General features: G+C 42.3%; 1 protein-coding gene and 1 long non-coding RNA gene across 2 annotated transcripts in view; both read left to right on the top strand.

Moving 5' to 3' along the window:
* Positions 1-2,537, top strand: part of CYB5B (cytochrome b5 type B) — a gene marked incomplete at its 3' end in the record, with an annotated part of 28,907 nt that extends 26,370 nt beyond the window's left edge. The window contains exon 5 of the mRNA XM_079723793.1: positions 2,447-2,537. Coding sequence (XP_079579919.1) covers positions 2,447-2,537 — 91 coding nt within the window. The remainder of the gene's footprint in view (positions 1-2,446) is intronic.
* A 21,892-nt stretch (positions 2,538-24,429) lies between these two features.
* LOC307065942 overlaps positions 24,430-27,389 on the top strand; it is a 58,130-nt gene continuing 55,170 nt past the window's right edge. Inside the window, exon 1 of the long non-coding RNA XR_013811355.1 lies at positions 24,430-24,633. This is a non-coding gene — a long non-coding RNA (uncharacterized lncRNA). The remainder of the gene's footprint in view (positions 24,634-27,389) is intronic.

The following is a 27,389-nucleotide window of genomic DNA, read 5'->3' as shown; positions in this document are numbered from 1 at the left end:
TTATGCCTTGCAGTAATGTTACTAACACAGTAGTATTAGCCCTGAAAGGTATACATTTGTCATCCCTTAAGTGTCTCTACTTGAGATAGAATCCTTGGCTTGTAAAAATTTATAGAGATTATATAGAGCTGTTTTATCTTTCTGAGGTCCCACTTAAAGCATTTCATAGAGAGAGAGAAAATATGTCTTTTTTTCCCATAAAAGTACCATGTCTTTTTTGTTTGAGGTGATGGACAGAATATTTTTAAAAAGTGGAAATTAAAGGAAACTGTTAGTAACTTCAGCTTTCTTAATATTAAGGATTTATGCTCATCTAAAAGCTCCATAAAGAATTTGAAAATACAGGCCATAAACTTGCAGTAGACTTACACTACACTTAAAACTGATTAAAAATTACTATGTAGAATACATGAAGAATTTTTACAAATCAATTAAAAAATAACTTAGTAGAATATGAGAAAAAGACCTAAACAAGCACCTTACAGAAGAGGAAGCACAAATATAAGCATATGGAAAAAAAAGGTTTAATTTCATTTGTCATCAGAGAGATGCAGATTAAAATCATAGGGTATATTTCACACCTTCCAGATTGGTGAAAATTTTTAAAAATTCTAAAAATAAGAGTTGTTTAGGAAGTGTATTACCAATATCTTAGGCCCTCTTTAGGGTCTTAGGGAGATGTAAATGGGTACAATCCCTGTGGAAAACAATTTGGCATTATCAAGTAAATTTGACAATATAATAACTTGTGACCCAGCAGTTGCATTTCTAGGAATATATACATACTCAAGAGAAATGTGTGTACAAGTATACCAGTGAACACGTACTAGAATGCTCATAGCAACATTATTCAAGATATTAAAATATTGGAAACAACCCAAATAACCACTCATTAGTAAAATGAATGAATTCATTCTGGGATATTCATATAGTGGAATACTTCAAAGCAATAAAAATAACTGAGTCACAACTACGTGCAATAACCTGAATAAATCTGAATGAAGAGCGTTCTGTCTTATGGCCAGGTAGTTGTTGTTGAATCTGTATCTCCTTTGGTGCAGTATAGGTGCGTTTCCTCTGGTTCTGTTCTCAGTGGCCATAAAGTTCCAAAGGATTATATGAGGATTGGTGGTCAACCATTCTCAGTCTTGTGCACTGAAGACTTTATCTTCCGTGTTTTGAACTCTTTTGTCCCTTGTGGCTGCTCTGGAAGATACCTGAATTCATTACTCTTCTGGGGAGATTACTTTTTAAGTTTCCCTGTGCCATATTGCTGTTGTACATACTGACCCACTTGCTTGTGTCTTTAAACAAAGCTACCTGGCTGACATTCTAAACTTGTCCAGAACAGCTTTCTGCCATACTTAAATGTACAAAGTGCTAGGCATGTTTAGGCAAAGAGAATCATTTTTATTATTGAACCTCAGCTGGTTTTTTGGGCTTCAAAGCCTTTTAATACCTAGACTGCATATGTCATAAGTGGAGGGGCAGCCAGGTCATTTGGATCATGGAAGAATTATACCTTAAAACTAGCAGAGCTAATAAGCTCTGTTAGAGAAGAAGGATCTTTTCAGCTGTGTGGCTTGCAGGATCTTAGTTCCCCAACCAGGGATTGAACCTGGGCCACCGCAGTGAAAGCGCAGAGTCTTAACCGCTGGACCGCCAAGGGAATCCCCAGGAAGGATTATTTTAAGGAGAATAATGACTGTCCTGAAACTCTGAGGAAAGATTCTTACAGGACTTTTTAAGCCAACTACCATTTATTTAACTTTATTAGAACTATCAGTATGTTGTGTGTGTGCATGTGTGTGTGGCCTTATTAGTGTCTGAACTTAAGTAGGGATTAAGAGGATGGGGAATCAGGATAGGAATCAGACTGCTTGACCAACTTCCCTTTGTGATTTTGGGAGCAAAGCTTGTATTTCATATATAAAATGAGAATAATAATACCTATTTCATAGGATTGTTGGGAGGATTAAATTTAAAAAATACATGTGGGGCAGATGTAATATCATCAACAGTTGTATTAGGTATCATTGGTTCTCAATTTATAATTATATACATAAAATGGTGGCTTTTTCCTGCTCAAAGATGTTAATTGTAGAATATGTGAAAAAGCATGTAGAAAAATTTAAACTCTCCATAATCCCGTAACCCAGAGATAACCACTTTATGTCTTTGTGAAAACATATATACTGAGGTGTGTATTTTTTTTGGTATTATACCATACATTCCATTTTTAATCCTTTTAAAATTATTGTTTAACTTCAATCCAGATCTTTGGATTTTTTTTTATTTCCCCAAGTAAAATTCTTTGCTATAAAAATATTAAAATGTGAAAAATGTTTAAAATATTAAAATGTGAATGTTGAAAGATAGGGTACATTTGGTATGAAATGTTCACGATTTTATTGCTTCTCCCTCCTACCCCCCCCCAAACGTCTAGCTACTGGTCGTATTGGATCTTCCCCATCGTAGGTGCTATTCTCTTAGGTTTTCTGTATCGTTACTACATGGCGGAGAGCAAGTCCTCCTGAAGAGACCTTGTTGAAGTCTGGAAAGCACATCTACTTGGGAGTGAGAACTAGACACTTGTTTGGAGGCTGCAGCGGTGCCCTCTTCTCGAATCCTGCCAATTGTATTCTTCTCCCTCGGACCCCAGACTGTTGGCCAGACATCCATCTCAGCCCTGGGGCCAGTGTCCAAGTCATTTCTCAGAGCCTTGCTCTCAAAGCACCTGCTCATTGTGTCCTTGCCTTTGTTTCCTCTCTTTACTCTTTTCCACGAGCACCTTTATGTTTCAAAACTTTCTTTTATAATTATAATCTATGTATCCTAGTGACATTGCCCTTCGGTAAAATTGCCTGCTTTCCAATACTTTGAATGCACATTCGACATACTTAACAGGGCATCACACTCTGGTTTTGAAGCTTTTCTTTTTCCCTTTTTCTTTTAAGTAAATATTATTTTAAAAATTATGACTTAATTATCATAAGAGGTTTAATTCATGAAGTCAGGTTGCACACCTGCGACTTAAAACACAACTGCAGAATGATCTTGTTCCTTGTTTATATTTGTTAAAACTGAGTGTAGCAGGGAGCCCTTGCCACCTCCTAAGGCCACCAAATGGTGCTGGGCAGAACTCTGCTTCCCTTTTGTTTATGGGGAGTGGAGAGAAACAGAGGAAGAGATGAATTGGGATGATAGAATGATGAATTCACGGTAATCTTTCTTTTGAAAAATATTGAAAAACACTACTTTTAGGACAGGAGTTTAGAAAAAGCACCAAAAACTTTATCCTTTACTTTGGCACCAGTTCCTAGCCATCTTTTTTCTTTTCTTTTTTTTTTTTTTTAAACCCCTTACCATCTTGTATTGGTAAAATATAAAGTATGTGTTTAGAGCTTTACAGTTTTGTTAAAGGATTTTGCTCTTTTTTTGTTTATCAACTGGCAATTTTTTATTCCCCTTTTTACAGAAGTAAGAAACTCCAAATTGATCAAAGGTACAGTATTTAATCTTCTGTTTGCCCCAGTAAAATAACTCCCGTGGTAAAGCGGCATTCAGAGGGGGTAGATTGGGACAAGAGAATGTTTTCCATTTCATGTGTATTTTACCTCCATGGCTCCAATTTGTGGTTTTGTTGTTTTTTCCATTGAGAATAAAAAACTGGTAGTTTTTTTTTTTCTCAGATGACTGTTTCATTGAGGAGTAGGTTATTATTTAGAGTTATGTTACTGTTTCTCCTTGGTTCGGACTTTATCTGGTGTATTTGACTGCTTTTTTCCCCCCCGTGGAAGCACCTGAGGAGGCCGTCCACTGGGAGCTTTCTGCCAACAACTGTGGTGATTTTTCTTCCCATCCTTTGAGGATGACCAGTCTACTCTGAGCCATCGTCACATGCAGCAGGAAGCAGTGTGGTTCAGGAAGGACCATGGGCACTGCTCAGCATCCTCCCCTATTCCTGCTTGCCAGGCACTTGACAGGACAGGAAGCTACACAGCACACCAGTGTCTGCCCATGCAAACTATTTAAGAAAAAGTTCAACCCAGGTCTTGTATCCTGTGATTTAGCAGTTGAGTGAATTCACAATTTGTAAAAATCATGTTAACCTGCTAATCGCACACTTGGTTATGACATTATGGAGAAATTTTAGGGGCTTTCTGGCTGACTTATATGTCAGGGATATGGGTACATTTTTTAAACATATCTTTTTTTTTTTTTTTTTTGATGTGGCCCATCTTTTAAAGTCTTTATTGAATTTGTTACAATATCGCTTCTGTTTTATGTTTTGGTTTTTTGGCCACAAGGCATGTGGGATCTTGACTCCCCGACCAGGGATCGAACCTGCACCCCCTGCATTGGAAGGTGAAGCCTCAACCACTGGACCGCCAGGGAAGTCCATAAAACTTATATCTTTAGAAAATGTTTTGTATGTATTATAAGATGCCACTGTAAGACAATTTATTGAAAGAAAAATCTTTGGTTTTTGTGTAACAGAGGTGGTGTGACTTGATGCTCCTCCAGGAAGGCAAGGAAGGGTTGCCTTGAATAATTGATATATAATTGCTGTAATCATTAAGTTGCATGATCACATGGGCCCACACTGGGGTAGAAAAGAAGAACAAAGGAGTATTGAGGAGCTGGAAAGGGAACATTCAAGCTAAAACTAAGCCAGAAGATAACTTGGGTCAATTAAAAGTATGTTGGCAGTCCCCAAAATTGAATGAAAAACATCTGGCTTAGAAGAAATGTTAAAGAACGATATTCTTAAGTAAAATTTGTGTTTTTTTGATACTTTTAGGGTAAAGACCACTGCAAAAGGTATGTTTTTCTATTTCATATTGGTTGTCTTTTCCTGTTTATATCTGGACTTGTTTTTGTTCAGAGCCAGAGGAAAAGGTTTTCAGACTTCGTCTCAACCATCCATGAAATCCATCCAATACCCAGGGCTTCTTTTGATCTCCTGCTAATATCGTGTCACTTTGTATTATAAAAACCACTTTTGGGTCCATTTACTATTATTCTGCTGCCTACATAAACAACCAGGTAGAGCTTGTGTGAGTTTGCAGAGGTTTTTTTCTAAACAATAAAGTAATATAGTATGTTAGCTGAATCCCTCAAAAAGGACTTTTGTTTTAAGAAGTAGACAGGAATTCTCGAAACAGGCTTGACATTGGTGGGTTGTGAAAACCCCTCTGGAGAGACAGTGGAGCCAGTCCCTGTTGGCCAGCCGGGCCTCCTGGGATGTCTCTGGGGTGTTTGGTTGTTTATTCCCAAGGAAGGCTCACTGCTGCCGCTCACCATACTGTACACATAATGGCTGGAGAACACAAGAGGAGGAGATGAGGGGAAATTAGTGCCCCCAAAATAGGGATGTTAGTGCTGGGTCCCAAAATTTCCTGCCCCTGTCTCTCAGGAATTGGTTTTGGTTTCCAAATGACTTACATCTGTAAAGATAGGAAAGTGGTACAGATAAAGTTTATACTGTGTTTAGTTCTAATTTGACCACTTAAGCAGCAACAAAAATGCATTGGAACCTATAATTTGAGCCGTAAAGTTCTTTCAGCCATTGTCACAAATCCACACGTTGTGAAATAAGAATATTGTTGAGTATATACTCAGTTCCCAAGTGTAGCAGTGAAAAATGCTTTACAGGCCAGATATATTATTACTTACATAGTATCTCATGCTTAAAATCTTAAGTGATACCTATCTGATTAAATTCCATTTTAGAAACACAGAACTTTAATGTTCATTACTTCCTTCTCCAGGAATGGATTCAGACATGTCTTGTCTCAACAGGAGATTGATCTTTTTTTTTTCTTCTTCTTCTTTTTTTAACCATCTCATTCTTTTGCCAAATACCACAGAAGTAATGGGAAGTTTAGTCACATTTGATGGTTGTGCCCTGGAAGAGCTTGGGTTTGGAATTTGTGGGGGTGATCTCAAAGGGAGGTTTCAAGAGAGGTATTTGTCAAGTCACCTACCCTACATCTAGCATCCCACTCATGAATTTTAGGAGCTGCTTTGTGCCTATACCTATATTCTACATTTGCTATTTAGGCAAAACATTATTATGATTATTTAATTTCCTTTTGACTTCACCCTCTGAGCAAGTAATATTAACATTCCTTTCGTGTATTCAGTAATGAAGTTTGTTTACCTATTTTATTTCAGCATATTTTGAACAAAGATCTTTGTCTCTTTCTGCTGGAATGTGCACACAGTGAATGTTTGTTAGAACCACACACAATAAAGATACTGTTTTCCTTTTCTCTCCCTGACTACAGTTTTTTTTTTTTTTTACATTTATTTAGCTTTGCTCTTATATTTTATTTTTTGGCTGCGTTGGGTCTTCGTTGCTGTGTGCAGGCTTTCTCTAGTTGTGGCGAGCGGGGGCTACTCTTCGTTGCAGTGCACAGGCTTCTCATTGCAGTGGCTTCTCTTGTTGCAGAGCACCGGCTCTAGGTGCGCGAGCTTCAGTAGTTGTGGCATGTGGGCTCAGTAGTTGTGGTTCATGGGCTCTAGAGTGCAGGCTCCATAGTTGCTTAGTTGCATAGGAGCTTAGTTGCTCCACGGCATGTGGGATAGTCCTGGACCAGGTCCCCTACGTTGACAGGTGGATTCTTAACAACCTGCCACCGGGGAAATCCCTACAGTTATTTAAAAAAAAAAAAAAAAAAAATTTTTTTTTTTTTTTTTTAAGTAGAAATGTTGGTCCTGTAATTCTCAGGTGTTCTGGAAGACAAGAATTTGAGAAGCATAAAAGTCACCTGTATCTATGCTACGACTGGGTTTAGTGTAACTGGATGGGGAGTTCTGCAGTTTTTCAGGATTCTTACTGCTGCTCTTTCCTTGACGTGAGTTGCGCATTTGGTAATCCTGAGAGGCAGAAATCAAGACTTATGCTGTATTAGCGGATGTGAAGTGGCAACCAGGTAGACAGGTTGGGAGTTCTGTTTTTACTGAAACCATCTGGTAAAGAGAAGCCAGTTCAAGGTAATAATATATTGTTATCTGTAATGCCAGTCTTCAAATGGTTGTTTTTCTTGGAAACAGCTAAACTGTTGGGGAGAATTAAACATTGAGATCGAAGTTCTAGTGACTATGTTAATAAAACAAGGTAAATAAACCATTTGTATAATTACCTTTAAAACATACTGATCGCATTCTAACATTACCAATGAGACATCGTTCCTTAGGGCTTGGTTATTTCACTATCACATGAATTGAGGATTACTAACAGGAAAGGAAAGTCCCATTCTTATTACTAGTGTTTGAATCTAATGTTTAACCTTCAGTCATAAGTCACATCACTCTTCCTGATGCTGAGTATTTAGCAGGTACTTGACAAATCCTGGTTGATTCCTGAAAACTTTAGGTTGAAGATTGTCATTTCAACTATGTAAATTTAAGGTAGGAAACACCTTGCCTTAAATTAAGAAACAAATGCAAATACAAATGCTGTTTGTTACAAGTGTGACAAGTGGCATTTTTGATCCATCAGTGCCAGTCTCAGAGCAGTTTCCTATTGTTTGTCCCTGGTTCTAATCTCTGTGACTGAAACACCATGGACCTGGAAAGAGAAACTTTTTTTTTTTTTTTGCGGTACATGGGCCTCTCACCGTTGTGGCCTCTCCCGTTGCGGAGCACAGGCTCCGGATGTGCAGGCTCAGCGGCCATGGCTCACAGACCTAGCCGCTCCATGGCATGTGGGATCTTCCCGGACCGGGGCACGAACCTGTGTTCCCTGCATCGGCAGGCGGACTCTGAACCACTGCGCCACCAGGGAAGCCCGAGAAAAATTTTTAAACCCAGCTTCCTGAATTTCATTTTTCTTTAGAGAAGCTTACTTTTGGGATCTTTTTTTTTCTAGTTTCCTCATCAAAGTTTTTCAGAAAAGGAGGTGGCATTACTTACAAAACAATAGGATGATGTCCACAGTAAAAATGAATCTTCTCACAAACCTGCCCACTCTGATTTATTACCCAAGAAATCTAATAAGGAGCAGCACAGGAAAATGAGCTTTCTAAGACTTCCAATGTGACCCCCCTTTTTCTTTTCTGAGTCTTTTTTTTTTTTTTTTTTTTTTTTTTTTTTTGCGGTACCCGGGCCTCTCACTGTTGTGGCCTCTCCCGTTGCGGAGCACAGGCTCCGGACGCGCAGGCTCAGCGGCCATGGGTCACAGGCCCAGCCGCTCCGCGGCATGTGGGATCTTCCCAGACCGGGGAACGAACCCGTGTCCCCTGCATCGGCAGGTGGACTCTCAACCACTGCGCCACCAGGGAAGCCCTCTGAGTCTTTTTTTTTTAGGTGTTTTTTGTTTGTTTGTTTTTAGTTTTTGAGTTTTTCCTACACTCTTTCTGCTCCATCTTGCCCCTTTAAACTGCATACTCTGTCTCATGGTTTACTAATAAGTGACACCTTAGCCACGCTTCTCTTCACTTTTAAGTAGTATGGTCCAAAAATGTACCCACTAGCCTGTTGTGGAAGACATTTGGAAGAAATTAAGCTGATTTGTTTTTAAGCCAGACCATGCATGTAAACTAGTGAAGTTCTGTTTGAACATCTTTATTGACCTTCATTTAGGGCTAAAAGTCTACCACTGGACCTTTCATGTATGAGTCAGTAAATTTGCTTTTTGTCTTAAGCTAGTTCAGATTTCGTTTTTAAAACATATCCTAACTACAGTGGCCTCTGCAGCTTACCTGACCTTAAAATGCCTGCCTTGGTAACAAAGGGTTCTGCCTCTCCAAGTATACCTAAGCTCTCATAGGGCAGAGACTCATTTTTTTATTCTGTGCTAAGTCTCTTTGCAAAGAAGAAATATTCTTTACTTAAAAAAGATACACACATTATTTTTGTCATAGAATAAGATACATAAGTAAGGAACCTATTTAAGCTAACAGGTAAAAGGAAACTTGTTATGAATCAGTTATGAATGAGCATCTGATGGAACTCAGGGTTAGGAAGCACAACTGGACCTCATGAGAACTAGGACCAGGAATCAGAAGACCAATAGAAATCAAGGTGGCTACATTAGTTTCCAGTCCAAACCTCTTATGGAAATTAATTCTTAGAAGTGAGAATATACTTGGCTAGACAGTATCAAGAGTGTCCATTTCTGATCCCATCAAGGGCAGGGGGACCCATTCCTCAGCTTTGAATGGCAGGGTGGATCACAGGGGAAGCAGATACCCAAGGCAGATGCTGTTATCACATACTTTGTGTTTTTTGTTTAAGTGTCTTCATTAATGGACTATACAACCTCTGAAGGAAGCGTCTTTGCATCCCTCAGGGTGCCCTGCTTTATGCTGGGCCATAGGAAGGGCTAAGCATATTCAATATGGTTTATCATGCTGTGTCTGAACGAACAACCTATCCAAATTTGTTTAATTATCTGGGACTCCTAGGTAGAATTCTGAGATGAATCCCAATGCTGGCCACATTACTAACAACCGAAAAACCTCATTGACTCCTGCATCCCCACAAACCCATTCTGTTTTCTCTGTAAATAAATTCAGCTGCCAGTATTTATTGGTTTCATAGAAATATTTTAAATGAACTTTAATTTTTAGAGCAGTTTTAAATTTAGAAAAATTATGACAATAATGCAGAGAGTTCCCATAAACTTAGCACCCGGTTTCCCCTGTTACTAGCATCTTAAACATTAGTGTGGTACATTGGTTACAGTTAATGAACCAGTATCAGTACATTATTATCAAAGTCCACAATTTATTCATACTTCCCCAGTTTTTACCTAATGTCTTTTTTCCTGTTCTACTTTTACACTTAGTCATCATGTTTTCTTTGCCTCCTCTTGACTGTGACAGTTGCTCAGACTCTTGTTTGTGATGACCTTGACTATTTTGAGTATTGGTCAGGTACACCGTAGGATGCCCTCAATTGGAACTTGATATTTTTCTTATAATTAGACTGAGGTTATAGGTTCGGTTGGGGTGGGGGAAGCCTCTAGATGTAATTTGTTATTATTGCATCATATCAAGGGTATATACTATCAATACGATTTATGAGACTGACCTTGATCAAAAGGATGAGGTAGTGTTTATTAGGGGTTTTTTGTTGTTGTTGACGTTAGTTGATTTACAATATTGTGTTAGTTTGTAGGTGTACAGCAAAATGATTTGATATATATATATATATATATATTCTTTTTTCAGATTCTTTTCCATTATAGGTGTTTATTAGGTTTCTTTTCTATAAAGTTGCTCTTTGGAAGGAATTTTCCATACTGTTCCGTATTAGGAGGAAGTTACTATGGGCAGCCCACACTTAAGGAGTAGGGAGTTTCGCTCCACCTCCTTGAGGGTGGAGTATCTACATAAATCATTTGGAATTCTTCTGTATGGGAGATTGGTTCATAGAATTTTTTTTTTTAAGTTCTCATCTCAAGAAAAAAATTTTTATAACTGTGTGGTGATGGATGTTAACTAAACTTATTGTAATAATTTCGCAGCATATACATATATCAAATCATGATGTTGTACACCTAAAACTAATACAATGTTATATGTCAATTATTAGTTATCTATTTTATACATATTAGTGTGTATATGTCAGTCCCAATCTCCCAATGCATTCCACCCCCCACCCCCTGCTTTCCCTCCTTGATGTCCATATATTTGTTCTCTATATCTGTGTGTCTATTTCTGAGTTGCAAACCAGTTCATCTGTACCATTTCTCGGTTCATAGAAATTTATACTTGATAAATATTGATGGTTGTTTTTTTTTTTAATTTATTTATGGCTGTGTTGGGTCTTCGTTTCTGTGCGAGGGCTTTGTCTAGTTGCAGCAAGTGGGGGCCACTCCTCATTGCGGTGCGTGGGCCTCTCACCATCGCGGCCTCTCTTGTTGCGTAGCACAGGCTCCAGACGCGCAGGCTCAGTAATTGTGGCTCACGGGGCTAGCCGCTCCGCGGCATATGGGATCCTCTCAGACCAGGGCTCGAACCCGTGTCCCCTGCACTGGCAGGCAGACTCTCAACCACTGCGCCACCAGGGAAGCCCCTTTTTTAAAATATTTATTTATTTGGCTGCGCCGGGTCTTAGTTGCGGCATGTGGGAACTTTGTTGCGGCATGCGGGATCTAGTTCCCTGACCAGGGATCAAACCCAGACCCTCTGCATTGAGAGTGTGGAGTCTTAGCCACTGGACCACCAGGGAAGTCCCAAATATTGATGGTTTTTGACCACCCCCCCAAAAATAACAGTAAGGGGCTTCAGATTGAACATAGTAGTTTGACAAACTTATCTCTGTTCCCTTCCAAAAGCCACATAAATGATGAGACTAAGGAATAAACAGAGATACAAAGTGAATAAGAGAGTACACCTCTGTCAATGAAAGATCTCAGAAAATTTTTGGAAGATCGAAGGCTAGTAAACTGAGATGATCTTGATGTGAGGTTACAAGGCAAAGCTGAGGGCCATGGTGAGTGGAGATTAAGTGGAATTTCATACTAATTGCTGAGATACCTCCCCACTTGCACCCCCTCTGTTTGTAGAATACTAACAGTCAAGATTATACCCCCAGGCAGCGGTTAGGAAGATTTCTCTCTGGAGAAACCCACCAGTTCTAGAGAAAAGATCAACAGCTACTGACACCTGGCAGCTTCCACAAGGTCACCTGGCAGTGAAATCCTTCAATCAATAAGCTCTTCGGATGCAAAGCATGCAAAAAGGTTTTAAGTGCCTTCCTTAACAGTTAAATATAAACGGATAGCCAAGGGCTATCAACCATTTTTGGAAGCTTTAGTACAAAAGATAGAGATCAAAACAAATAGGAAAAAGAGGAAGAAATAATGCAGAAGAAAAGAAAACAAAACTTGCAGCTTCAGAGAGATGATATTGTATCCATGAATACAAACCAAGGATGCTATTTAAAAAGGAACAGAGGATAAGAATTCTAGAAATTACAAATTTGAGGCTACTAGTGAATGCTAAAATCAGTAGGCTAAAGCTTAAGAAGAAACAATATTTACATAGTCAAAGTATCTCCCCCAAAGCATTTACTAGTTACAAAGAGAAAAGCAGTAATTTTAGTGAAGAAAGCTGGCTGACTTAACCAAGTTGGTCAGGTTTAACATCATCAGTAATAAATAACACATTAACATCATGTACCCTTGAAATGATGCACTGAGAAGAACATATCCTGTCTATTGTATTCCCCAAAATTTGTAACCTCAATCTAATCATGACAGAATATCAGACAGACCCAAATTGATGGACACACTGCAAAACCTTCAACCAATATTCTCCAAAAGTGTCAAGGGTCATGAAAGACAAGGAAAGACTGAAGAACTGTCACAGACTGGAGGAGACTAAGGAGACATGACCACCAAATACAGTGTGGGATCCTGGATTCGATCCAGAAAAAGGACATTAGTGGAATGACTTGTGACATGCAAATGAAGTCTGTACTTCATGGCATTGTTGCAACATTAATTTCTTAGTTTTGATAATTGTACTTTGATTATGTAAGATGTTAACATTAGGGGACTACCTGTGCAAGTCTTTGTAAGCCTAAAATTATTTCAAAATAGTCTTTTAATGAGAGCAGAAATAAAAAAAAGAAAGCAGTAGAAGAGATGGAAAATAAAAAAGAGGAAATCTCCCACAAGGTAGAACAAAAATGAAAAGATGGAAAATGAGAGTTTATACAAGGAGATACCCATCTCAATTAAGAGGAGATCTAGAAGTGAAAAATGAAGAAACTATCACAGAAATATACAAGAAAACATGCCAAGGAATTCCCTGGTGGTTCAGTGATTAGCACTTGGCACTTTCACTGCCAGTGGTCCAGGTTCGATCCCTGGTCGGGGAACTAAGATCCCACAAGCCACGAGATGTGGCCAAAAAATAAATAAAGAAAGAAAAATAAAGAAAACATCTCAGAACAAATTATGATTTTTGAGGTTGAAATGACTGAGTGCTCAACACAATAATGAAAAATGACTCTTACCGAGGCATATCATTGTGGAATTTCAGAACAGAAGAGATAAGAAAATCCAAAACCACTGACCATGGTCACATCTTGGATCATCTTGAAATCACCTTGGAACATTAAAAATACCAATATCTGACCCTGCCACAGATCAATTAAAACAAAAGCTCTCTTTCAGGGGAACCTGATGCATGGTGAGGGTTGAGAACCATGGTCCTAAAAGCTTCCAAAGAGAAAAAGTAGATCACTTTGGAAGAATCAGGCAGTGATATCACAACTTCTCAACAGCAGCATTGTAAATAAGAACCCAGTGGAACAATGCTTTCCGAAAGAAAATGTCTTCTAAGCTAGAATTCTGGATACTTAAGAAATCTCTTGTTCATGAAAATTAAAGATATCACCCATAAGTCTGTTCAGAGGCTTGGGCTTTTTCTAAATGAGATTTTTTTTTTTTAAGCAGATGTACCCAGTCATTTTCTGTATCTGCTGTGCCTATTCCTTCCAAGTTATTCTTTCTTAAACACATTCTTTATTCAAGAATTGCCTAGTTTTCAATATCTTCTATGATTTGACCCAATACTACCTACCTAGACAATCTGCTCTCAGCCGGCCACTCTCCTACTGTCTTCTGCTTCCACCTTGCCCTTTCCTGTCTCTTGTACCCTTCAGAGTTCTTTTCCATGAGCCGTAATATCCAACTTCCACCCCCTCCCATCCCGGGTTTTGTCCTGAGTTTTTTTTTCTTTTTGGTCCTGAGTTTTGATTGCAGTTGACTAGACTGTTTGCTTGTAGCACTCATGTTTGTTTTTTTTAAACATCTTTATTGGAGTATAATTGCTTTACAATGTTGTGTTATTTTCTGCTGTATGACAGAGTGAATCAGGTATATGTATACATATATCCCCATATCCCCTCCCTCTTGCACCACCCTCCCAATCCCACCCCTCTAGGTGGTCACAAAGCACCGGGCTGCTCTCCCTATGTAGCACCGTGTTTGATCCAAGCTCAGTGGGAAGTGGAGCCACACTGGCAAGCAGGAAGAGTGGCAGTGGATAGGCAGCATGTTTATCATGTTGGTCTAGCTGAATCATACCCGGACTGCAAAGTCCAACCCAAGTCTTACTTTCTCCATGAAACCTCACTCCAGTTCACTATTCACTGTTCCCTTCTCTGAGTGCCTGGCACACACTTACGGCCATTTTCATTCTTTGGCACCAGACGAGTCCCTCTGTTAATCTTCCCAGCTAGAGTGGAGTGTCTTTGAGGACAGATTGGGCAATTACTGGGCATTAGTTTGTGTTTTTCCACTGTACCTAGTACAGTGCTCTAACGCAGTAGATGCTCAGAATACATTTGACTGGTTGGTGGAGTAGTAGTGAAGTGGAAAATGTGCCCTCTGCAGGTATGGAAGGAAAAGAGCATTCCTCTTAAAATCTCTACAACCTTGATATGATTTTTATGGAGCAAATTAACAGAGGCTTTTTCCTAACATTTCATGTCCCCATTAGAAGATCCTTGACTGTATTGGGTCTTGGCATCATGACATATTCAACTTCTTTCAAAATGGCCTAACCTGTACCAAAAAGCAAACTGGGGTAATATTGGATTATAAATAAGATATAGGGCTTCCCTGGTGGTGCAGTGGTTGAGAGTCCGCCTGCCGATGCAGGGGACACGGGTTCGTGCCCCGGTCTGGGAAGATCCCACATGCTGCGGAGCGGCTGGGCCCGTGAGCCATGGCCGCTGAGCCTGCGCATCCGCAGCCTGTGCTCCGCAACGGGAGAGGCCACAACAGTGAGAGGCCCGCGTAATGCAAAAAAAATAAAAATAAAAAAAATAAATAAGATACATTCCCAGTTGACATAAGAGGGAATAGTAAAACTTGCCTCGTGTCATTCTTGAGAAAACTGGAATTCTAACAAGAATGAATGTTCAGACATCCAGGGGATATTGGATGGCTGTTGGATATCAAAAATGCAACTAAAATGATTGATACTCACAGGATATTATATTTTTACTCTAGTAAAAAGAGTACATTTTCTGAAACATGAGGGTGTTTAGGCCCATTGAGATCTAGTGCGTTATAGTGATGTACTTTCTCATATTAGAACTTTGCATATTGGATAGTTTAATATTTGTGCTGATATGTTGCCTTGTAAAATATAGTAGCAATTAAAATTAGAAACATCTGTGAGAAAAAATTTCCTCAAGAGTGTTAGTTTTGTGGCAAATATTTTTCTGAAGGATATGCTGGGTTTTTTACTCTTCAGTTGGAATTACCCTTGTATTCATCCTTTCTTGATGGTGCTAAGAATGTTACCAGTTGTGTATTTATCCACTATGAATGATTATTTGGAGACCTTTTTTCAAACAATATAAAATTATTAGTACATATACACTTATGTATATAAAATGTATATACATATACAGTGTAATTAATACCTTATCTTTGAAATCTATCTGTCCTGTCATCCACAGACATACATGTTTTACCACTTAACATAAAAATATCACTCTTGTATCTCCCATTATTGTGATTGTTTTTCACTGATGTGTATAGCTTACCTACCCAGATCTTCTTGTGTGTGTGTGTGTGTGTGTGTGTGTGTGTGTGTGTGTGTGTGTGTGTTACGTGGGCCTCTCACTGTTGTGGTCTCTCCTGTTGCGGAGCACAGGCTCCGGACACGCAGGCTCAGCGTCCATGGCTCACGGGCCCAGCCGCTCCGCAGCATGTGGGATCTTCCCAGACCGGGGCACGAACCCGTGTCCCCCTGCATCGGCAGGCGGACTCTCAACCACTGCGCCACCAGGGAAGCCCCCCAGATCTTCTTTGATGATAGATTTCACCAACAGGTATTCATCTGTGTTGGAATAATACATGACTAGCACATTGAAAAAAGGGATGTAAACCTGTTACATTCCCAGCTACTGTAAGCAAGTGAATATTAATACATATGTATATATATGAGTCTCTTATCATATTTATTCAAAAATTGGTGTTGTAGAGAATATTCAAACATCTAGGGGGACTGAGTGGCTGGGGTATCTTCTAGGTAACTGAAGGAACTGGAGTGTTCTGAAGAGCCATGACTCACTTTGTAGCATTTAAATGACGGGGTTGGGCTTCCCTGGTGGCACAGTGGTTGGGAATCCACCTGCCAATGCAGGGGACAAGGGTTCGAGCCCTGGTCCGAGAAGATCCCACGTGCCGTGGAGCAACTAAGCCCGTGCACGACAACTACTGAGCCTGTACTCTAGAGCCCATAAGCCACAACTACGGAGCCCATGTGCCACAACTACTGAAGCCCGCATGCCTAGAGCCCGTGCTCTGCAACAAGAGAGGCCACCACAGTGAGAAGCCTGCGCACCGCAACGAAGAGTAGCCCCCCTTGCCACAAGAGAAAAGCCCGCGTGCAGCAACGAAGACCCAATGCAGCCAAAAATAAATTTAAAAAACACTAAAATAAAATAAATGATGGGCTCCGTGCGCCCTGCCTGCCATCATGTGATTTGTAAAGGGGCAGGATTTGTATACTAAGAGTATACTGAAACATTATGTTCTGTGCTTAACATCACTGGTAACAGACACTATCCCAATAATGTTAAAGAATATGTTTATGACTCAGTGCCCAAATGGGCAATTCAGAGAGGAAGGATCATTGACGTTCAGGGGAGGGGCGGGCAGGAGCGGCTGTGTTTATTTTGCCACGGTCAATTTATTCTCTCCTCCCAGAGAGTTACTTACCTCTAACCTTGAATCTCCAACAGTATGTTCAGCCACAAATCTCCCCTGTTTATGACCCTTGTTACCATTTATCAGTATAAAGCATGTTTATACATTAGAGGAGCCAGACGTTTTCCGTTTTTATTCTGTGGCTTTCTGGAGGGAGCACTGGGGTGGGCTTCTCAACATCCATCCTATCTCAGATGGTAAGTCTGAGACAGTTGGGACAGTTCTATTTCACATGGTTACATATGTGACCCAATTCTTACCAGTGGCATGAAACCTCTGGAAGAAATTTCCTCCCCAGAGCCACAGAAATAACTGCTATGGCTGCCCTGCTTCCAGCCTGAGAATGAAGCAAACACGAAGGTGGCTGAGTGGAGAATGAGAGAACATGAGACTTTGTTGCCTCCAGCTGCTGATGCAATGAACCCTGAAGCACACCCTGTAGCAGGCTTCCATTTGTGTGGAGATCATAAATTTCCTTATTGTTTAAGCCATTTGAGTTGGGTTTTCTATTACTTGCAGCTGGAAGCATCCTTGCTGATAAACTATTCTTACCATGCATTTTCTTTCTTTCTTTCTTTCCTTCCTTCCTTCCTTCCTTCCTTCCTCCCTCCCTCTTTTCTTTCATTTTTGGCTGCATTGGGTCTTTGTTGCTACGCGTGGGATTTCTCTAGTTGCGGTGAGCAGGGACTACTCTTCGTTGCTGTGCACAGACTTCTCATTGCAGTGGCTTCTCTTGTTGCAGAGCACGGGCTCTAGGCATGCAGACTTCAGTAGTTGTGGCATGCGGGCTCAGTAATTGTGGCTCGCAGGCTCTAGAGCACAGGCTCAGTAGTTGTGGTGCACGGGCTTAGTTGCTCCACAGCATGTGGGATCTTCCCGGGCCAGGGCTCAAACCCGTGTCCCCTGCATTGGCAGGCGGACTCCCAACCACTGCGCCACCAGGGAAGCCCTGGTAAACTATTCTTAAGAGGAATGACACATAGGGAAACAGTCCTTCCAGCTTCTGATTAACTCTGGCCTCCAGAGATAATTATCTGGGCCATCAGATACAAAATACAAAAGATACAAAAAATATGCAGGTCATAAAATTAAAATTAGAGTGGTTACATTTAAGGAGAGGGTGAAGATAGTGACTGGGAGGGGGCCTGAGAGGGGTTTCTGGAATGTTGGTAATTTCTTGATCTGGGTGGTGGTTATATGGGTGTGTTTACTTCAGGGTAAATTCATTGAGTTGTAGACTTAAGATTTGTATACTTTTCTGCATGTAGGTTATACTTCAATTACAAAAAAAGTTTACTAAAAGATACTATATTGTAACCAGACCTCCAAACAGACTGTTTATATCTTGACTGGAAGGATATGAATGACATATCCTGGTCATTTTATTCGGCAGCCAAACTCAGCTGTAGGGATGTGCTTTCTTTGATAGACTTACAGAAGCTCATTGTAAAGACCCTCTGTCACTAGTGTGTGGCCAGCCTTCTCTAATCTCAGCCAAAATGTTTTCCCTTAGGGTTCCGATGGGAGGGCCTCACTGCCTTGCAGATGAAGGACTTCATCATTTTTAGAATTCAGTCACAATGACTATTAAAAACCAAAATGAAGGGACTTCCCTGGTGGTCCAGTGGTAAAGAATCTGCCTTCCAATGCAGGGGACGTGGGTTTGATCCCTGGCGGGGGAACTAAGATCCCACATGGCGCGGGCAACTAAGCCCATGCGCCACAGCTAGAGAGAAGCCCGCTTGCCACAACTAAGACCTGGTGCAGCCCAAAATAATTAATTAATTAAATTTAATAAATATATAAAGAAACAAACCAAAATGAAAACTAACAGGCTGGTGTCTGTCCACGTAGGGCTTGGTCAAGCAACATTCTCAGAGAGGTGTTCTGGTTATGGGAGGGTCCACTCCAGGGAAACCACTGGGGTTTGGTAAATGCACCATGGAACCTCATGCAGCCTAGGTTAAGACCTCTAGTTCATGGAGGAAGAGATGGAATATGTTCAGTTAGTTGTTTGTGGAAGAAGAATATATAGGCTTTAGGGACCAAATTATCTGGAAAAAGACTCAGCACCACTAGAGGAAAACCAGGTTAGAAAAGTTACTGTTAAAAAGAAAAAAAAAAAGGAAAAAATAAAAGTTACCGTAAATCGTAGGTTGGAGAGTGGAATTTGGACATGGGATAGAAAGTCATTGGGAATGTCAGTCCTCATGAGGGAGAGGCTTTGGAGAGTAATCACATCATGATACTAAATGGGGAATCTGGTTGGTGGTCAGACCCATGGAATTCAAATTCCTTAGTGCTGTAGAGCCCTGTCCTGGTTGAGGGGTCACATTAATCCACAGAACTGGAAGCTCATCAGAATGTGGAGACATAATTTATTTCTGCTCCCCCTAACTCTTCAAGGCGCTTGCACATTCAATATATCTTCGCTAAACCTTATGAGGTAGGTAATTTAGATACGATCATAAGAGAGACAGTGACTAAGAGAAAGAAGCCTTTAGAGTCAGACAGACCTGCATTTGAATCCTGTCTCTTGTCTTACCCGTGGAGCGGTGTCGTGAAATTTACTCAGCCTGTGTCGGTGTTTCTCACCTCCGGCGGACATTTGGGAACATATGGAGACGTTTTTGATCGTCACAACTGGAGGAGTGCTCTTAGCATCCAGTGGGTAGAGGCCAGGGATGCTGCTAAACAGCTCACAATGCACAGGATAGCTCCCTACCACGACGAACTGTGCAGGCCAAAATGTCAACAGCACTGCTGTTGGGAAACCCCTGACTCTAATCTGATTCTTAGTCTCTTCATCCATACAATGGGGATGTTCACAGTACCTCACTGGGTTGTTATATAGAGTAGATGAAATAACAGTTGATGTTGGGTTGTCGGTTCTTCCACTCTCCCTGCCATTCTAGGAGCTGCGCTCTTAGGAATATACATCTCTACAGAGTTAAATTTCCATGGGCTGAACTGCCAACCATCCATAGTCCCCAGTTTCATGATATTCGTCCCTGGCAGGCTTTTTGCGTGGTATGATGCTGCCCTTTGGCCACAGTTCATTGGATCAGAGCAGAGGCTGGATCCAAACTAAAGCAGTAAGAATTCTTTTCCCAACGAACTTTGTAATTTGTAGTGAGAGGTGCCAGGCTTAGTCTGTCTGGTGTTTTGAATGCAGAAGATATAAACCGGGGACTTGTGAGTGAGATGCAAAAACAACCAGTTTATAGCAGAAGAGAAGTATGCAACAGTTCCAGAGGGAAAAGCAGCAATAAAAGACAGAGTCCCCGAGTCTGTTCCCCACTGCACCCTCCCTTTAGGTTCTAGAGGCCATTTCTGCAAACATGTTAATACTTCTTGCCTAAGCTGGCTTCAGTTATGTGTTTCTTGTGCTCGTGGGACGTATTGCTAATAACTGATGACACATGTGAAAACACTTAGCACGGTACCTGGGAACAGTAAGTCCTGAATAAGTGTCAGTTGTTATTATTGTTCCCATTTTAGAGTTAAGAAAGTTGAGGCAGAGAGACAAATAATGTCTTCTGTCACACAGCTCTTTGGTGGTAACCCGATCTAGAATCCAGGTGTCCTGACCCCTAGATCTGGGTTCTGTCTCTTCTCTTTTTTTTTTTTTTTTTTAATTTATTCATTTATTTTTGGCTGCGTTGGGTCTTTGTTGCTGTGCACGGGATTTCTCTAGTTGCGGCAAGCAGGGGCTACTCTTCATTGCAGTGCACAGGCTTCTCATTACGGTGGCTTCTCTTGTTGTGGAGCATGGGCTTTAGGTGCGTGGGCCTCAGTAGTGTGGCACGTGGGATTAGTAGTTGTGCCTCATGGGCTCTAGAGCGCAGGCTCAGTAGTGACGCACGGGCCTCGTTGCTCTGCGGCATGTGGGATCTTCCCGGACCATGGCTCGAACCCGTGTCCCCTGCATTGGCAGGTGGATCCTTATCCACTGCGCCACCAGGAAAGTCCTCTGTCTCTTCTTTGAATTGTGAATTGAAACTTTCAGAATAGTGAGTAAGTAAGTACCTATGTACAGTTAAAAACAATTCAAAGTGAACCCTGGTATATTCGTCACCCAGGACAAGAACTAGAAAATTGGCTGCCCTTCAGAAGACCTGCCTGTGTCCCTCCCGCTCTCCCTGCCAGAGGTAACCAATATCCTGTTTTTTGGTTGAAATAACTTTTAATAGTTTTTCTACCCACATTTGCATCCCTAAAGCACATGATTTCATTTTACTTGTTTTGGAACTTTATATAAATGAAATTGTACTGTACATATTTTCTTTGTGACTTGTTTCTTTCAACACTGTGAGGCTCATCCATGCTGTGATGTGTAGCTGTAGTTCATTTATTTTCTTTGATGAATAGTCCACAATGTATTTATGCAAGCTACTGTGAATGGACATTGGGTTATTTCCTATTTTTGGCCAACAGTATGACTGGGAGCATCCTTGTTTGTATATGCTAGTGCATATGTGCAAGGGTGTCTCTTAGATGTGTAAGTAGGAGAAGACCTGCCATGTCTGAGACTTCCTTTGCTCCACATCCTTGTCAGTGTGGGCTTTTTTCCATGCAGATGCCCATACCTCGGGCTACTAGATAAAGAAAGTACTGTATAGTGCTGTGGGACACACATTTAAAACACAGAATCTTTCCTCAAAAAGTTACACATAGAATTACCATGTGACCTAGCAATTCCACACCTAGGTATCTACCCAAGAGAATTGAAAACATATGTTCACACAGAACTTGTGCATGAACGTTTATAGCAGCGTTATTCATAATAGCCAAAATGTGGAAACAACCCAAATGTCCATCGGCTGATGAATGGATAAACAAAATGTGGTCTGTACCTACAATGGAATATTATTCAGCATAAAAAGGAATGAAACACTGATATATGCTACAACATTATGCTAAGTGAAAGAAGCCAGACACAGAAAGTCACATATCACTCTGCTTATATGAAATGTCCAGAATAGGCAAATTCATAGAAACAGAAAGTAGATTAATGCTTAACAGGAGCTGGGAGGAGGGAAAACGGAGAGTGAGCCTAATGGGTATGGGTTCTTTTTTGAGATGATGAAAATGGTCTCACAAATTTGTGAATATACCAAAAATCACTGGGGGCTTCCCTGATGGTGCAGTGGTTGAGAGTCCGCCTGCCGATGCAGGGGACACAGGTTCATGCCCCGGTCCAGGAAGATCCCACATGCCGCGGAGCGGCTGGGCCCATGAGCCATGGCCGCTGTGCCTGCACGTCCGGAGCCTGTGCTCCGCAACGGGAGAGGCCACAACAATGAGAGGCCCGCATACTGCAAAAAAAAAAAATCACTGAATTGTGTGCCTTTGCAGGGCGAATTTTATGGTATGTGAATTATATCTTAATAGAAATGTAAATATAAATGTGATCAACAAACAGAATGACATGAAGGAGGGCATCTTGCGGGGGGGTGGCTGGTGGCGCTGGGCAGGGGGGCAGACCTTTAGATTTGGTTCCTGGGAAGGTCGTTCCAAGGAGAAGGTGCTCTTTAGCTGGGACCTGAAGGATGAGCCCCAAGGTGATGAAGGTGCCATAGGCTGAGATGGGGAAGCTTGGAGGAGAATCAGGTTTGGGGGAGGAAATCAAGAAACCTCACTGGGATATATTAAAGATAGACCCTGTACAGACGCAGAAGAATAACAAGGCTGAGCGAGACTCCGCAGGGCTCATGGAGAGGCTGAGCAGGAGAGGTGACGGCTGTGGGCTGACACCCAGTGCCTGCCTCTCAGAAGCCAGGACGTGCGTGGACTGCACCCTCCCTGGAGGTTACACCAAGTGCTGGCACAGCGCTCTGGCTCCCGGCCCGCCCGCCTGCTTGTGGGGCTCCTTCCAGCGTTTTTTGGGCCTTCTGCCACGTCCCAGGTCCTCCCCTTACAAAGGCAAGAAGGGCAGGGGAAGGGAGTGTCCCTTCTGAACACCAGATGTGGCACATAGCCTTAAATAGGCAGGAGCTCCAGTCTGATAGCTGGGGTGGCCATAGGGAGAAAAGTGGGCTTGCCACCCCTAAAGAGTCCAAAATCTACTTAGAAAGGCACTGAGGCCTGTGATGAATACTGTGGTGCCCAGGGCACCCAGAGGAAAAAGCAGGCCCAACATCGTGGCTGGAGCCAAGTCAAAGGGTCAGGAGAGAACTGAATCTCAACTAGCACATTCTTTCTCACCTAGTGGGTCCTGCGGTAGCAGTCATCACTTGCAGCACCTTCGGGTGCTTCTAGCCCACACAACATGGCACGCTTCTGTATTTTCTTCCATAAAGGTCTCTCCCCTCTGGCTCTCTGCCCAGCCAGTTGCCCACAGACTGGAAAACAAAGGCTCGAAGCCTTCCCCGGAGACCTGGGCTTAGGGATGGGCCTTGGACAGGCTGGGCGGATGCTCTGTTAATTTTTTTTCCAAGTGCAGAGAATGTGACAGCCAATTCCTGTTGGAAATAGCTTTTGTTTTCTTTGGAGCACAAAGCACTTTTCCTTTCTCGTGATTGTCTCGGCTCAGGTCATGTTTAGGATGATGATTCGCTAACCTAATTGCATGCCTTCCAGATCCATGGTTCTTAACCTTTCAGGGCATAGACCCTATTGCAACTCTGGTAAGAACTATGGACCCTCTTCCCAAAAAGTACATACATACTCATGCACATAAATACCCCCAATTTAATATTTAATATCAGTCCTAGCAGGTTCAGAACCCCTGGGTTGCGGAGGGGTAGGTCCTCCCTACCCCACGACCCCTCACCCCCTGCCCCAGCTTTCTTTTCCATCTGGATCTTAAAATTCCCTCTCTTAGCTGTCCTCAGGGGCCAGCATTTCTTGCCTGGCTCCTGCCTGAATTAATCCCATGTATCCAGCCCACTGAGGAGCAGGGACTCTGGCTAGATTTGGGTTGTCTCCAGTTTCAAGTCTCCAGTCCACTGGTGCTCCAATTTTTCAGACAGCAGAATATTCCAGTGGGATTTGTAAAATCTCTGTCTCATCCGTGCCTGTTTATTATGGAGGAGCCGGGCAGCCAGAGTCTCAGCAGATTCTAGAAGAGGTGGCACAGCTTTGGATGAGACTAGGGAGACAGGCGTTGTCTGGTTTTGTTAAATTCCAGAAGCAAGTCACTTTGCCAAAAATGCCAAAAATAAAAGACTGTCTAGACACTTACACACTAGAAGCTCTAATATGAGGAGAGACCATCCTGAAGATCATTGATTTATACTGTAAATGGCAAGACAATTTTTTTTTGGCCTCACCGCGTGGCTTGTGGGATCTTAGTTCCCTGACCAGGGATTGAACCCCGGCCCTCAGCAGTGAGAGCTTGGAGTCATAACCACTGGACCACCAGGGAATTCCCTGGGTTAATTTATTTAACAGGCACGAACTACATCCCTGTCCTGTGCCCGGCACTGTTCTAGGCACCAGGGTGCACGGTGAGTCAGACAAGGTACCAGAGAATTTTAGTTTGCAGCAAGCGCAAGGATGAAAATAAAATAGGGTGAAGTGATGGATGTGATGGTGGTGGGGACATGATCAAAGAAGATCTCTCTGAGAAGGTGCCTTGGAGCTGAAACCTGCGTATTGAAAACGAAGCATCCATTGGGAGGAGGAGGAGAGCTCCAGGTGGAGGGAGCAGCTGCAAAAGCCCTGAGGCTGGAACCGGTTGGGCTGATTGAGGACATGGAAAACACGTGTGGCTGGTGCAGCTTCCGGGAGAGGGGAGGTCGGGGCTGGGACGGAAGAGGTAGGCAGCGCGGATGGACGGCGTCGGGCTTTGGAGGAAAGACAACGGAGAGTGTGGAGCAGGCGTCTGATGGGATTGGATTTGCATTTTTGAGAACCGGCCTCCGTGGAAAGAAGTGTCTTCTGGGAGAGCAAGAGCGGAAGGGGGAGCAGTACGAGGCTGACGAATGATCCAGGTGAGTGGGAGATGGCGGCTCGGACCTCTTGGTGGCCGTACAGATGGCAAGACAACCGTTTTCCAGTGAACACCCTTGGTTCATATCACATAATATATGACAATGCACAGCGGTTAAGACCCCGTGGGAACCTTACTTTACTGCGCGGAAGCACCAGAGTTAGGGTGTTCTTACCAGTGCAAGATTTCCTGTTCGTGCCCTTTCAGGAAAAACAAGAACGAAGATATAAATCCTCCTTTACAGAAAGTTGCTTGGCTGTTTTTGTCTTTGCAGAATGTTAATCTCCTTGGCAGGCAGGAGGTGGGGAGGAGAGCTGGTATGTATTAGGTGCCTACTGCATACCTTGATCTCATCTAATCCCACAGTAACCCTACAAGGCTCCTGGGGTTTTTTGTTTTGTTTTGTTTTTGAGATGAGGAAACTGATGTTCGGAGAGGTTAGGTATATTGCACAAGGTCACAGCTAACAAGTGACAGAGTTGGGATCCAAATCCAGGTCTGTGTGATTCCAAGTCTTTCCACACCATCCCAGGTGAACACACTGAGAAGGCCCTAGTAACCTCGAGACTCCAGGGTTTTAGCTACTCCTTGGATGAAAACTGGTCTCTGTTGGGGGTCCCCTGACTTTTCTAGAATATGCAGTGTGCTGAATACAGTGATATCCAAGACTAGCATTTAAAGACGTTCCCTAAAAATAATAAAGACATTTCCTAATGTTTAAAAGATTTAATGATGCCAGAGAATCTAAGGGGGAAAGAAGGATTTGGGTCTTGAGATAAACAGGCTCATTAACTAGCAACAAATCAATAAGGGTGAAATCAATTAGGGCTAACTGGAAGGTAGGATATATGCCATCTGGCTTGACTTTCTTGAAATGAGAGACTGATGGTGGCTACCAGTGTATCATGGAGGTGCAATTCAGGGACAAAAACCCTAATGTTGAATTATGTGCTGTAATCCTCCCCCTGCTGCTCTGCGGCCAGTGCTTGGTAGGAGGGCTCTGGAGGGCTCCAGTGTTTCCAGCAAGACCCCTGGTCTGGGGTCCTTGCAGCCTCAGGACTCTTTGTGTCACGAGGACTCCTTCAGGTCTTGAGCCTTCCCAGAGCAACCCAGAAGGGAATGGGCCTTGCAGGGTCCACCTGGTCTGACTGCCCAGGAGTGTCTCAGAGAAAGGCTGGGGCAACATTCCCAGCAACTGGACACAGAAAAAGCCAGCCCATCACACCCAGGGTTACACGCAGGGTTACAAAGAGAAACATGACACTGTGTTCCTGTCTTTGGTGCTTCAAGCTCTCTGGTGGGTGTGCACACCTGTGACTCAACTGCAAGCTCCATGCAGGGAGGACTGTGTCCTCTTTTTTTTCTCTTCATCTTCTTATTGTTTTGCTGTTCTTGAATGACAGTATCTGAGGTTGACAGATACTGTCTTCATCCTCCAGGATTTGACATTTCAGCTGGAATTATAAACCCATAAAAAGAAAACTGAGGCATTATGGGCAGTAAGTTTTGAAATCAGATCTGGCTTCCAGCAGAGATCATGAAGCCTTGGTTTCCTCATCTTCAGAATGAGGTGATGAGGCACATCATAGAAAGTGGCTGTAAGGCTTGAATGAGATGATGAATGTAAGTGCTGAGCAGACAGCCCAGCCGCATAGCAACCCTCAGAGCAAGTGCATAACATTTCTGCCATGACCCCCTTACGCCTTCCATGGTGCATGTTTCAATAGGAACTTTCAGTCCTTTTGACTGTGACTCATATCACAACCCTATAATGTGTGTGTGTATATCTTTAAATATAACTACAATGTAAATTTTATGAACTAGTACCCTATGTGTGATGAATTCTGATAGTTTCTACTCTATTCAGTGTTGTTGAAAAAAAATGCTGAAGGGGCACAGGGGAACTTTTGGGGTGATGGACATGTTCTGTATTTTGATTAGAGTGGTGGTGGCAGCATGGGGGTTCTTGTCAAAAATCATTGAACTCTACATTAAGATGGGAGTTTGCATTTTAGTGCATGTAAATTATATCTTAGTGGATTTGCAACCCTCTAAATTACTTTTCATATTGAGACACAATTCACATTCCATAAAATTCAACCTTTTAAAGTGTACAATTCAGTGATTATTAATATGTTCACAGAGCAACCATCATCACTAGCCAGAGCATTTCATCACTCCAAAAAGTAACCCTGTACCCATTGACAGGCATTTCCCATCCCCCCAACCCTAGCCCCTGGCAACAATTAGTCTACTTTATGTCTCTGTGGATTTGCTGGTTCCAGTCCTGTGAGGCCAGGATCAGAGTCTTTGAAGCTGAGCCAGTTGCTGGGCCTCTGGGGGAAGGGGCACGCTCACACACACACACACCCGCCCCAGAACTGGGATTTCTCTCTTAGGTCCAGGTATTGGGCGACTTCCAAGAGCACCAGTGACTCCTGTTGGTGACTCATACCCTTCATCTCCACTTTTTTCCACACTTACTCCAGGCCCACCCAGTCCTCTGGAAATGCCCCTTACTTATTCCCCTCCTGTGGGAGATATGGACAAGGGTGCACCCAAGGAAGAGTGTGGAACGGACTCTCCAAGGTCAATGTAGGAAACCCATCACAGAATTGCAAAAAAAGATGCAAGTAAGGTTCAGGAATGTGTCCAGCACTGTAGGGGCTGCAAGTGGATTTGGAACTGGGGGTGCACAAGAGGAGGAAGCAAGGGGACTTCTCTGGTGGCCCAGCGGTAAAGAATCTGCCTTCCAAT

Source organism: Hyperoodon ampullatus (genome assembly GCF_949752795.1).
Source record: "Hyperoodon ampullatus genome assembly, chromosome: 18".
Lineage (NCBI taxonomy): Eukaryota > Metazoa > Chordata > Mammalia > Artiodactyla > Ziphiidae > Hyperoodon > Hyperoodon ampullatus.
The sequence above is the reverse complement of the archived record's forward strand: the minus strand, read 5'-3'. Positions and strand labels throughout refer to the sequence as shown.